The sequence below is a fragment of the Marmota marmota genome, unplaced genomic scaffold, assembly GCF_001458135.2.
Source record: "Marmota marmota marmota unplaced genomic scaffold, marMar, whole genome shotgun sequence".
Taxonomy (NCBI): Eukaryota; Metazoa; Chordata; class Mammalia; order Rodentia; family Sciuridae; genus Marmota; species Marmota marmota.
The window spans coordinates 17,458,011-17,471,941 of record NW_026000222.1 but is presented as its reverse complement, the minus strand read 5'-3'; the positions used below and the strand labels follow the sequence as shown (position 1 = coordinate 17,471,941).

Sequence of the window (13,931 nt, the reverse complement as noted above, 5' to 3'; positions counted from 1 at the left end):
CCCAAGCCCAACTTTAAACCTTTGCTTAGATAAGCAAACTGGACAAGGATTGCAGGTGGGTCAGTTTATTGAAGAGCCAAGACCATCTAATGTGACCTGTCACCCCAAGGAAGAGATAATTCTGTAGGCTGGTCAGAAGTTGCTCATAACTCCTCCCTTCCCAGGACCTACAGATGGGGTCTGAGGGAAGATATAAGTGGGACTTCCTGGCATTGGCAGTCTGCAGTCACAGCTGTTATCCTACCATCACTTCAGCCTGAGGCAGGAGCTGGCAGGAGCATGAGGTGGATTCTGGGTTTGAGTCTCACCCTGTGCCTGGTGGTACAGACAGCCCTAGGTAAGACCCTCAACCCTTCCTGAGAGTGTCCGCCAGGACAGGTCCCAGCTCAACCTTTCCTGGACAGTGGGGCGGGGGCACTTAGACAAGGTCTAAGCAGATGGAGGACGGAGTTTCAGGGCACTAATCCACCCACCCAGCAGTTGAAAGTCTAAACAAGTCCTTTGGCTTCTCTGAGCCCTAAGACTGCTCTACAAAATGAGAAGGGCATCTCCTGCCTCCCCCACCACCTCCTTACCCCTGGACAAGTGGAGGGCCTTTCTTCTTTCCCTCCTTCCCTCCTTCCTACTTCCTTCTTCTAAGCAGGAGGCCTGCTTCTGCCTCCCTCTCCCCTACATGGACCTGCTCAATTCTCCCCAGTGTCTTTCTCTTTAAAATTACTATTGTGCTTTTTACTGTGTAAAAAAACATAGCGCATTTAGGTATATTAGGTAACTTTATTTAGGTATGAGACATATACAGCAAGGTGCACATATCTTAATTATACAATATTATATTACATATAAAATAACCACCATCCAGATCAAGATCTAGAACATTCCCAACATCCCATGTACCCATTCCCAATCAATACCTTCAAAGTGAACAACAGTTTGACTTCTGTCATAAATTAGTTTTGTCTATATAAATGCATATGTTTTAATTTGAAGGAAACTTTGCTAAAACTGCTTTAAGCATTTTGCTGCCTTTTCTTTTGTCTTTTTGTTGCACATTTCTAACATAGCTGTGATATTAGCATGTATATTTTATATGCTGCCCTTTTGTTTTGTTTTGTTTTTTCACTTAAAATCTTATTGAGCTAGGCATGGTGGCACATGCCCATAATCCAAGCTTCTCAGGAAGCTGAGGCAGAAGGATTGCAAGTTCAAGGCTATTCTGGATGACTTAGAGAGATCCTGTCTCAAAACAAAAAATAAAAAGGACAGAGGTGTAGCTCAGTGGTAGAGTGTCCCTTGAGTCAATTCCCAGCAACACACACACACACAAAAAAAAAAATCAGAAGGTAGTTTATACCTTGAGTTTACAGTTATATTTACTTTACTTCATCCCCAGATATAAATGATCCTTCCATTGTCCACTGGGTTCAGAGCAGTCTTTGTTATGCAGATATGGTGTAGCAGCCTGTAATCCCAGCTACTTATGAGACTGAGGTAGGAGGATCTCAAGTTCAAAGTCAGCCTGGGCAATTTAGTGAGAACTTCTTCTCAAAGTAGTTCTCACAAAGGAGGAGGATAAAAGATGACGCTCATAGGTAGAAAGCTCCTGGATTCAACCCCCAGTATGGTAGGGGTGGGGAACAGAACAGTCTCTGTTTTAATATTTCTGACTATTTTCAAAGCACAGGGGTCCAAAAATGAAATTACTGACTAAAAGTATGTGAACTTTTTATATATTTTACCAAATTATTTTCCCAATGCATTGTATCAATTTATTCTTCACCAGCAAACAGTGTAGGTGAATGTCCTTTTCTCTGTATCTTCATCAGAACTAGATGCCATCATTTTTTTCATTTCTCAGCTGGCAGATGAAACTCCAGGTGTTGGTTAGCACAATTCATGACTTCCAATAAGGTAGATAGTGTTTTCATAAGTGCTTCCATGTCACCTCTGAGTAGCAGAGCTGGGATCAGGGCCACTCCATGGAAGCTCTTATTTGGAGGTTAGAGTACTCAGCCCCATGGTTAGGGGGTGGGAAGTGGACAAACACCACGGGTTAGAGAACAGCTCTGATGTGAAATCTTTCTATGTGACCTTGGGCGAGTTGCTCCACTTCAGCAACTGCTTAGTACAATTTGCCTTTTAAAGCTTTGGGGAAATGAGGTGAGATATATAGTGTTGGGCTATAGGAAGGGATCCATAAAGCATAGCTATCAGCTATTCCATCATGAGTGGCCCCTGAATTCAGGGAAAATCCAGGTCATATGACAAAAACTGACCTCCTGGCTCTGACCCACAAGTCCACAGACTGGTCACTGTCCTTTTCAGGGCTTTCAGACCTCCCCAGGCTCTTCCAGGGCCAATGAGAAGCCTATTTGAAAGAGTGTTGGAAACTGTAAATGGTGGCACACATAGAGAAGAGGTGAGATGGGCCCTTGCCCTGCTGACCTGCCTCCATGTCCAAAGTGCCACCATTACAGTCACTCCCTTGTGTCCAGATATTGCTTATGTAAGATCAGAAATGGGGAGACCTCGAGACGTGGGCAGGGAAGAATAGTTTGGCCACCTGCAGCTGGGAGTGTGAGAGTGTGCTCTATCACACCAATCCAAAAATCAATTGCAACAAGATTTCCTGGAGATATTTGCAAATCTAATTTCCTGATGCAATCCTGAGATTCTCATTCAGAGAGTGTGGGGCATGGCCTAGGAATCTGTATTTTTGCAACAATCCCCACATGATTCTGTCACACCGTAAGGTTTAGTAATTACTTACATCAGATTTGCAGAATAAGGGATGTGAGGCCTAACCAACCCTTGGCAGTAGGAGTGGGGCAGGATGAGAGATTAGAAGAGAGTAAAGTACCCAAAGGCAGAAAGAGAGTTGGATTCAACTTGGTCTCTCTCCTATCTATTCCAAGAGCTGGCTATGGTGCCAGCATGCTTGTGTGTGTGTGTGTGTGTATGTGTGTGTGTGTGCGCACGCGCACATGTGTTATATGTATGTTGTGGATTGGATACACTGCAACCTATGTATAACTGTGCTTGAATACCTGTGTGCATATGTGCATACAGATGTTGTAATGGAAGCTCGAAAGTATGTGTAACTTGTCCAAGGTCATGGAAAGTGTCTCACATCAGGGCTCTGCTCTAAACCTGCCGTATTGAATTTCTGCATGTTTCTTTGTGAATGAGCTGTGCTCCTGTATACCTAGTATGCACAAATTTGGACATACACATGAGTATTGATTCAAGGTTCCATATGAATGAGAATATGTATGTTTGTGTGTGTGTATATATGTGTGTGTGTGTATGTGTGTATATGCATATATATATACATATAAATTTTTCCCTGAAACAAGACGGGCAAATATTAGTAACAAAAAAAGAGACGTTGCCGTGGCTGGGGTTGTGGCTCAGTGGTAGAGCGCTCACCTGGCATGTGCGAGGCCCTGGGTTCAATCCTCAGCACCACATAAAAGTAAATAAAATAAAGGTATTGACAACTACAACTAAAAAATAAATATTTTAAAAAAGAGAGATGTTGCCATATTAATAGCAGATAAGCAGAAATTAAAGTAAATGACATATTTATTGACATCAAATGATTCAAAGAGAAATAGACATATAAAAAAAACATGAAATTTTATGTAACTACCAACATGACTTTGAAATTTTAAATGAGAGGAAAAAAATGCTGAGAGAAGTACAAGAAAGTGAACATTGACACAATTGTTATGAATAGCTTCAAGCTTAGCTGGGTGCAGTAATACATCACTGTAATCCCAGCAATTCAGGAGGCTAAAGTAGAAGGATTACAAATTCAAGGCCAGACCCAACAGTTTAGCAAGACCCTATCAAAGAAAGAAAGTGGGGAAGAAGTAAAGAAACAAGAGAGAGACAGAGACAGAGACAGGGAGGGGGAGGACACAGAAAGGGAAAGGAAAAGAAGGGAAAGTGGGGGCTGGGGATTTGGCTCAGTGGTAGAGCACCCCCGGATTCAATCCTCAGTACCAAAAAGAAAAAAAGAAAAAAAAAAGCTTCAGACTTTTTTATTGAAATGAAAGGCAGTAGCCGGTTCCCATGGCAGAGGGGCCAGGGTTCCATCTGTGGTTGAGAGTGGCCAAGCTGGGATGACCCTTCTCCCTTCTCTTCCCAGGTGCCTTGTACACCAAGAAGCCTCTAGTGGTCACCAAATATGGGACCCTCCAAGGAAAGCAGATACTTGTGGGGAAGACGTCCCTCCATGTCTTCCTCGGAGTCCCCTTCTCCAGACCTCCTGTGGGTTCCCGTAGGTTTGCTCCTCCACAGCCCCCGAAGCCCTGGAAAGGAATCAAAGATGCCACTAACTACCCACCTGCGTAAGCCCAAGGACTGTCAGCTGGGAGGTGGGCAGAGCCTGAGGAGGGTGGTGGGTCAGGCTTTGAACAATTCACTGAGACCACAGGCAGGCCTGGGCCCATTCTAGGCCTCGGTTTCCAAACCTGTGTAATATGTTGACAGGTCCAAATGGGATTTAAGGCACTGATAATTCTATTCTAGGTTTCTCACAGGAGAGCTCCAGGCAAGGAGGAGGTGGTCCCTCACTGTATCCTAGGGCCTGCTGGGAAGCTAGGGTTTTCTAAATATGTCTGAGGAGCTGTGTGCTCACTCACAGCACAGCCCTGAGTTCTCTCCTCTGGAGCTTGATATCCAAGACAAACCCACATGGCACTACCTGTCCTTGCCTGCAGAGGGAGCTTCAAGATGGGGAATGCACAGGCTCAATTTCAGTCCCTGGGTCTTGTGGCCACCTCCTGCAGGGCTCAAGGCCTGAGGAGTCACAAAGCAAGATTGGAACAATAACTGCCCTTTGAAGCAATGGACTTGGAGGTTTATTCAGAACAAGTGTATTTATTGTTTATTGTTTATTCAGAGCATTGAGAAATCTATTGCCCAGAATATTCTATGGCATTCATTAACAATGTTCAGCATCAGCTGGTCAAAGCACAAGTTTAGAAAAATGTCTGTTATGAGAACTTGGATGTCAGTTACTATAAAAAAGCTACAAATCCCACCCTGGGTGACTGGTTGTTAAGAAGAGGTTCCACTGCTAGAACAGGACCAACCAACCAATGTGGGGCAGAGGTTGTAGCATGCAAGAGGCCCTGAGTTCCATTCCCAGCACAACAAAACAAAAACATTATCACTATTACTAGAATACTGGGATATTAATTGTGTCAACACTGGCTGTCAAAGTGTGAACATTGGCATTCTAACAATGTTCACAAACATGTTTTCTAATAAACATTCTGAAACATTTGGAGCCCTGAGCATCAGGGGACAGAACATGGAATGACCATTGCTAGAATCCTGAGGACTGGGGCTTAGAGATTAGGGTGTCTATTGCCTAGATATCTAGGCATCCATTGTTGGAACACTGGCCATAAGCTGTTTGAACAAGGGCTGTTTGAAACAGAGTGTCATATGTAAGAGTCTGTGGATTGCTTAGAAACAACCTGTAGGGTGTGGGTTAAGGAAGAGCAGCCTCTCTAGGAGGCTGTTGCAGACATAGGGGTTTCTACCAGTGTAGTTACAGCCAAGGTGATAGAAAATGGTCAGATTCCACATTCATTTTAAAGGTAAAATTGATGGGATTTACCAGAAAATTGGTTATGACTCACAAGGAAAGAAGAGAAGCCATGGATAATAACTAGTTTCTAGCCAGAGCAGCCAAGGGAATAGGAGTACCATTTCCCCAAATGGGGAAGAGTGGGGGAAGAGTAGGAGTGGGAAAACACAAGTTCATTTGGGACACGTTAAGTCTGGCATGCAGATAGATGTCCACGTGGAGATATGGAATAGGTGGTTGGATGAAGGGGGCCAGAGGCAAACTGATCATCAGCATGAAAATGGCAGGAGTGTTTCAATAGAATAAAGCCCTGGGCCTAGATGAGGACAATTTGGTAAAGAACAGTCAGGAAAAAAAAAAAGAGAGAGAGAGAGAACTGAGGGTTGAGGCCTAGGCACTCTAATGCTGAGATCTGGGAGAAGACGAGGAACCACCAAGGAGGTAGCAGGAAAATCAGGGGAGTGAGGTATTACAAAGATGAAACACTGTTAAAGAATGGGGGGGGGGGGAGCATGGTCAACCACACTGAAGGATGCCAGGCCCAGTAAGACAACAGCAGGCATTTAGCAAGATAGAGGTCTTTGGGGACCATGTTGGGAGTGGCTTTGGTGGTAGGATGGGAACAGAAGCCTCTGCTGTTCCTAACCCAGTTCTTGGCTAGAAAGCCCCAACTTTCCTGGTGAGAGGCTGGGTGTGGTCGTTGGACACCGACATTAGCTGCTACCTGAGGAGTCAAGCAAGGAAGAGCAAAGACATTCTAAAGTGATAGAGATATATTACCTGCTGAGGACTTTAGAGAATCTGAGTGGGGCTGGGGTCAAGGGAGAAACCATTGAAAAATTCAACCTGGGGGTGGGGGGTGGGGAAGCTAAAATAGTTGCTGGGGAAGGTGAATGGGAAATGATAGGTTTAGATAAGCCAGGTGGAAGTATTGTTTGGAAGGACAGATGAAAGGGGACAGCAATGCTCTAGGGACAGGATAGGAGGAAGAGAAGGAGTAGGCAGACTGGGTTTCCTGAACTCAATCAAATAGGTCCAGCTCCACCCTAACAAGAATAGAAACCCTAGGGTTTGACCAGAAGGCAGAAAAGTTGAAGCAGCCAGACATCCACACTCTTCAAATAGCCACACAATGCAGGACATTGGGCTGGGTGTCAGAACTCAGATAAATCCACTACTGTCCCTGCCCTCAGAGAGTACTTGGTCACTTGGGGAGAAAAACAACCAATGGAAATAACTCCAACAAGTACCACAGGGCTGGGACAAGAGCTGGCCTTAAACATGATTAGAGGTTTGGTGGGCAGGGCAGGAGACACTTGGCTGAGGGGGAAGAGGCACCAGGGCTTGAAGTTGGGAGGCAGGCAAGTGGCCATATGTATCTGGAGCCAAGGGTGGCTGGGAAGAAGGTGACTGAATGGGAAGGAGGGCCAGGGTCAGTTTGCTCAAACTTCATCTGAGGGCAGTGGGTAGCCAGGGAAGTTTGAAGAAGGGAAGTGACATGGTCAGACTTGTGGATTTTGTCAACCTTTCTGGCTAGAGTGTAGAGGACAAGGTGGAAAAGCATAAGAGACTGGGGCAATGTCCAGACCAGAGATTTGATAGCCTCGCCAATGCAACTTCCAGGGGATGGAGGGGACAGGGTATATTCTAAAACTGTTTGGGATGCAGATGGGAAACTGAGGGGGAGTGGGGGTTGAAAAACAGACACCAAGTTTCTCTCTCCACAACACCAGCAATCTCCATCAGGAGCAAGGAGTCACTTCCATCCCAAGATGCAATGGAGAAGGATGGGCCCTGGAGTAACCCACCTATCTCCCAGGCCTGTACCCCAAGACTAGTGGAGGCCTCCAGGGACACACGCAGACACAGACACACACACACACAAACACACACACACACAGTAGTTGCCTGGATTCTTGTTTTGGTTCTATCCCCTCACTGCAGACACTGGTTGGAAACATTGTACCCGCAGGTGCCTTCAGGAGTCCTGGGGACAGATAACTTCCATGTACTTAAACACGGGGAAACAATACAAGTGGCTGCGCTTCAGCGAGGATTGCCTGTACCTGAACGTGTACGCCCCAGTTCACGCACATGGGGACCCTCTACTGCCGGTGAGCACTCGGTACTCTGCTACCCACGGTCCCACTCTGCTACCCACAGTCCCACTTTGTTACCCACGGTCCCACTCTGACTTGTTTTGTGGGACAAAACCAAGTCCCACAGAAGGCAGTGTTGAGACTTGAGACACTCAGTGAATCCAGTGCTGATACCCGGCTCAGGCCTTGGCCTTCCTCGCCCAGGTGATGGTCTGGTTCCCAGGAGGCGCCTTCCTTGTTGGCTCGGCTTCCAATTACGAGGGCTCTGAATTAGCAGCCCGTGAGAAAGTGGTGCTGGTGTTTCTGCAGCACAGGCTGGGCATCCTGGGCTTCCTAAGGTGAGCTGCTCCAGGCAGAGAAGGCAGAGACTAGTGGAAGGGGAAGGGCGTGGCCTGTGGACGGGACCACCAAAGATGGTGGCGAGGATAGTGCCTAATATTTGCTGAAAGGGGCATAGCTCCATACTGTCTCAAAGGGGTGATCCTTCCTCTATGGAAGCAGGTGTGGTTGCAGAATTAGGTCTCAGTGGGGAAAGAAAGCAGGGTGGGGTTCAGGTGGAAGCCCTCTGCATCCTGACCTTCGAAATTTGGGTCCCTGATCGTGAACCCCTGGCGGCCCAGCACCAGTGACAACCAGGCCCGAGGCAACTGGGCGCTGCTGGATCAGATTGAGGCTCTACGCTGGGTTCAGGAGAACATTGAGGCCTTTGGTGGAGACCCAAACAGCGTGACCTTGTTCGGGCAGTCGTCGGGGGCCATGTGCATTTCAGGACTGGTGAGCATGATGTCCTAATGAACCAGCACAAACACAGGCTCCCAGGTTCCATAATTGTAACTTCCACTGGCACGTGCACAGATCTGCATGTACATGAACATACTTGTTTCCAGATCTGCCTTCACTGCTTCCAAGGATACCACTCTTGTCAAAGGTACCACCCCTCTTAGCAAAGGGTGTCTGCTCTGTTCAGGGATAGCACTGATGACAAAACCAAGTCCCACAGAAGGGAATGTTGAGACTTGAGACTCTCAGTGAATCCAGTGCTGATACCCAGCACTTCCTGCCTACCTACTTTCTCCCAGCACTGTATTCCCTGAGCAGAGTCCACTATCTGCCCTCTGAGCAGAGCTAGAGTCACAAACCAGGCCTGGAAGTTAGGGCCTGGGTTGGAGAACCAACTTTGACCCTGACTCTGGGGTCTGCTGACCTGGGGTGTGCCTGGAAGCACACAATTCTGTGAAATGAGCAGGGATCATGTAGGGCCTTGCAGGTCACCACTGTAATAATAATACTCAAACACCTGAGCACTTTCTGTGTGCCAGGGACTCTTCTAAGCAGCTTACATATATTCCTTCATTTGAGTCCATTAATAGTTCCAAAAGAAAAGTATTGTTGTCCTTATTCTGCATATAAAGAAACTGAGGCCTAGAGAAATGAAGCAACTTTATGCAAAGTGCACTGGAGAGCAGGGACAGAGTTGGATTTAGATGTGGATTTAGAGGCAGCTCAGTCTGCTGTATGGGACTGAATTAGAAGTGGGAAAACACTTGGAAGACCAACGAGATAATGGAGGTGGGCAGGAAGGATGGAGAGTAAAGGGTGGTGGCAGAGTGAGGCACACTGTCACATAGACAGGACTTAACTAGGACTTGGGGATAAGCAGAGGAAATAGGGAAGGTCCCTATTGCTGTATGGATAGTGTGGGTGCGATGATAGTCAGCTGGAGTTTGGATGCAGCAGGTGTGGGGCATATGAATTCTGAGGACAGGATAGGAAGCCAGAAATGTGGTTGTTCTCCAGACTGGGGCAATGGAAAGACACTAAGAGCTATCAACACAGGTAACTGGGACTGTAGGAACCATAGGGTCTCTCCTTTACCCTCATTTCTAATCCTATAGCAGAGAAAGACTCTTTACCTACACTAGCAGATCCTTTCCTGCAATCTCAGATTCCTTCTGCACAAACCAGAGGCAAGAAGGCATTGGCTTTAGGTCTGTGAATCCAGCCCAGGATTCCTGGCTCCATCTCAGCTGCTTGTCCTCCTTGAGCCCTTTTGGGCTACTCAGCAAGGGCCAGATAGGCACCCAAAACAGCCTAAGTGGCCTTACTTGTGCATCTCATGGATGCCCTGCTCCTCACCTCTACAGATGTTGTCACCCCTAGCCGAGGGTCTCTTTCATCGGGCCATTTCCCAGAGTGGCACTGTGCTATTCAAAGTCTTCATCACTCGTGACCCATTGAAGGTGGCCAAGGTGGGTATCTCTCTTCCCTCAGGGCTTGGTAATTGGGCAGAATGGGACATCCCTGAGCACCCATGCTTCTCTCTACAGGAGGTTTCTCACCTGGCTGGCTGCAACCACAACAGCACAAGGATCATAATAGAGTGTCTAAGGTCTCTATCAGGGGCCCAGATGATGCGTGTGTCCAGGAAGATGGTAGGTAAAGCATTCTAGCTGCCTGATCTGGCTGCCTGCAAGTTATAGTCACCAGGGAATCTATTTCAAGAGCACATTGAGGAGATTTCTTTAACTCTGATCCCCTCATCTCCCCCCATAGAATTTTTTCCACATGAACTTCCAGAAACAACCTCAAGAGGTAAGCAGGCCACTTTCTGCAACTTGAGTATTTATTGAGCACCTATGGTGTTCCAGGCACTCAGGATACTCAAGGAACTCTTGAAGTCAAGATCCCTCCCTTAGTGGAACTGATGTTCAGTGGGGAGAGACAATAAACCCTATAAATTAATAAATTATTCATCTCCTTAGAAGGTAATAATCAATTGGCCACAAGTGGAGAGGGCAAGGGGGTCAGGCATGGTGGGAGTGATAGAATTTTAAATACAATAGATAGTGTAGGCCTCATTGCACTTGATCATAACCAAAAGGCAAAGAAACAATACTGCAGGCCTATGTCAATGAAGTGACATTTTGCAAAGATTTTCAAGAGATGAGGGAGTGAGCAATGTGGACATCTGGGGAAAGCATCACAAGTCTGAGTAGCGTGGTTCTGTCTGTCCTGTTCCCTTCTCACACCCACCTTCCTAGAGGTCACCATGGCCATTCCCAGTTTTTTCCCAAAGAGCCTAGGCTAGAGAAACCCCTGGAGGAGGATCTGCTGAGCTGGGCACCCAAGGTCAGAGCAACCCTGGGAAGACATGTGAGATCACTGGCTGGAAACACCCTGGCTTTGCAGATTATATGGTTCCTGAGCCCTGTGGTGGACGGTGTGGTGTTCCCAGATGACCCTGTGGTGCTTCTGACCCAGGGACAGGTTTCACCTGTACCCTATCTTCTAGGTGTCAACAATCTGGAGTTCAGTTGGCTCTTGCCTTATGTAAGTGAGTGGGGTAGCAGAGGATGCTTCTTGGAAAGTGTTGAGCACCAGGTTAGATCCCAGTAGCCTCTCTGGGGATATACAAGTATTTGGGAACCTCCTGTATTCCCTACACAGGGAGATCTGGCTAGGAATGATGGAGGAGAGGGGAAAGACTTGTGGCCTCTTAGAGGTTTTGAGGGCCCTAAATCCTCACTCAAGTCATAGGTTAGATGGATTATAATGTCCATTCCTAAGCCCCCAGACAACTATAAGTCCTGGGTCTCTCCTTTTCTCCCACATCTGGGTCAATTCCCCGGCTCAGAATGGGCCCTCCTATCCCCACTTCAGCTCTAGATCAGGTAGAAGTGACAGAAAGCAGAGCAGGACAGGATCATGGGCCTTTCCTGGGCTGTGTGCTCTGTCTGAGAATTCTCCATTCAAGATGGGCAAGATCTCAGACGTAACCCACACCTGGGTCCCTGTCTTGGGGGCAGATCATGAAATTCCCACTAAACCGGTATTCATCGAAGAAAGAAGTTCTCACTAGGCTGCTCTGGATTACCAGCACCCTGTTGGTGAGGAGCCCAGCTGGCAGGGGTGCTCAGTTTGAACAGAGCTGACACCCCTCTTTTATTCTTTCTTACCTCGTAGGTGCTCTCTGTTAAGAGCCTTCAGCCTGGGTCAGGGTCTTTCTTGGAGGGCCCAAAGGGGTTTGGAATGGGATTAGATAGTTGCCCATGGACAAGGTCCCTGGGGCATCCTCAGGGTCGTGGGAGGCAGTTCTCATGCAGCAAAAACAGGGGTAAAAACAAGCCAAGATGGAGGCCTTCCTGGGAAGCTCCCCATCCCAAAACTCCTGGGGGGCTGAGGCTGGATCCAAGTCACTGGTATGCCCACTTATGGCCTAGCTGGTACAACAGGCCTCAGGGTGGGTATGGCCTCCCCACCCAGAATGTCACTAAGGAGCAGATACCACTTGTGGTGGAGGAGTACCTGAACGACACCCCTAAGCATGACTGGAAGGTGTTCCGAAACCATGTGATGGACCTAGCTGGAGATGCCACCTTTGTGTACACCACGCTGCAAGCAGCCCGCTACTACCGAGGTATGGGAGGAGGTGTCCCCAAGAGTGACCACACTGTTCCCCTCCATTTTCCAACTACACTACTTTCCAATTGAGTTCAACAACTGCTCACCTACTCTCTCTGTACTTCTGGCTGGTGTAGGACTCTAAGATGCCACAGAGAAGGCAGAGAGCTATCAACTGTACGACAGGAAGGGTTGTTCCCTTCCTTGTTCCCAGAGCAAGGACTCACCCAGCCCTAAGTAGAAAGCTAGTGTGTCTAGGAAGTCTTCCTGGCTGAGAGGACAAGCTTAGGAGCAACTTGACAGTCCTGCCTAAGTTGAATGGAGCTTAGGCATATGTGAGCGAGAGGTCAAAGGTAGGGATGGAAGACAGATAGTCACCGAAGATCCTTAAATGCCTGGAAAGAATGGGAAGTTCAGAAAAGGAAAGAGGAAGGCTTCCATGATCTTTGCCATAATCCTGTGAATTCAATTTTATTGTCCCCATTCTGCAGATGAGCAGTTGCAGCTCAGAGAGGTTGAGAGGCTTGCCCAGGGTGTTACAGCTAACAGGTAGTGCAGACAGGATTCAAATATGCTCTCTTGATTCTGAAGCTGAAGCTCTTTCTCCTTCTTGATACAGTGGGTGGGATACATGGGGTGGATGGGAATCCCAGGCTGGGCTTTTCCTGCAGCCCTCTCTGGTGTCCTCATTCACAGATGCTGGCTTCCCTGTTTACCTGTACGAGTTTGAGCACCACGCTCCCTCAGGCGTAATTGTCAAACCTCGCAATGATGGGGCAGACCACGGGGACGAGATCCGCTTCATCTTTGGGAGCCCATTCTCCAAAGGTGCTAAATCCCTGCCTCGGTATTTATTCCCCCCAGGTGTTTATGCAGATCTGCCCCTCCAACAGCTGGCCACAGGGAGCTAGCCAGTTCCTCTTATGGGATGCTTTCCCAAATGAAAGTCTTGTGCATAGCTGAAGGTTGGCACCCCAGCTCTGTCCCAAATACCACATCCCCTTCTGCCTCCAGGCTCATTCACAGATGGAGAGAAGGCACTCAGCCTCCGGATGATGAAATATTGGGCCAACTTTGCCCGCACTGGGTGAGTAGTTTGATCCCCTGACTCATCTGGGTCGTGCTAGACCTGAAGGCTGGCTGCTTTGGGTATTTGCCCCTGCATGTCCCAAAAGAACTGCACAATCAGCTGGACCAGGGTGCCCCTTCCCCCTCAACGTTTCCCAGTCAGTCACAAGATCCTAAATGTCTACAGGATGTGATCCTCTCTGTCACATGACAGACATTCTACACTCACTCTCTTTGTGTACCCATCCCCTGTACTGGGGAGCTGGAATTCAAGGATGTCACAGATGTGCAACCCATGCTCCTATAGTTCACTATATAAAAACAAAAATCAGGCACAATGACAGCTGTACCAGGTGGAACAGTAGGCACTTTGAGAATATCGAGGAGATGTCTGATCCAACCTGGGTGGGCAGAGGAAGCTTCAGTTGGAGGTGACAACTATACTGAGCTTTGGCTGCCTCCTGACTATTTTTATATCTCCACATTCTCCAGCGCCTACCATGATACTAGACGGGTCTGCCTGAAATATCATTTGACCTCCTTAAAACCCTTTGCGGCTCCCAGGTGCCCCCAGAATAAAGTCCCATACCCATAGACTGCATGAAAGCCTCTCCATTAATCTTTCCTGTAGCTTGGCTTGGTGGCACACACCTGTAAACTCAGGGACTTGGAAGGCTGAGACAGGAGGATCACAAGTTCAAAGCTAGCCTCAGCAACTTAGCAAGACCCTGTCTCAAGAAAAATTAAAAATTAAAAAAAAA

General features: G+C 47.5%; 1 protein-coding gene across 1 annotated transcript; it reads left to right on the top strand.

The window, feature by feature from the left end:
* The first annotated feature begins 207 nt into the window (after positions 1 to 207).
* Ces4a (carboxylesterase 4A) lies at positions 208 to 13,193 on the top strand. Its single transcript, XM_015496339.2, has 13 exons — positions 208 to 337; positions 4,151 to 4,352; positions 7,575 to 7,716; positions 7,906 to 8,039; positions 8,322 to 8,475; positions 9,846 to 9,950; positions 10,029 to 10,133; positions 10,255 to 10,293; positions 10,891 to 11,031; positions 11,508 to 11,588; positions 11,965 to 12,118; positions 12,799 to 12,930; positions 13,117 to 13,193. Exons 1-13 carry the CDS (start codon positions 280 to 282, stop codon positions 13,191 to 13,193), a joined length of 1,524 nt encoding a protein of 507 aa, XP_015351825.1. The 5' UTR covers positions 208 to 279.
* The last annotated feature ends 738 nt before the right edge of the window (positions 13,194 to 13,931 follow it).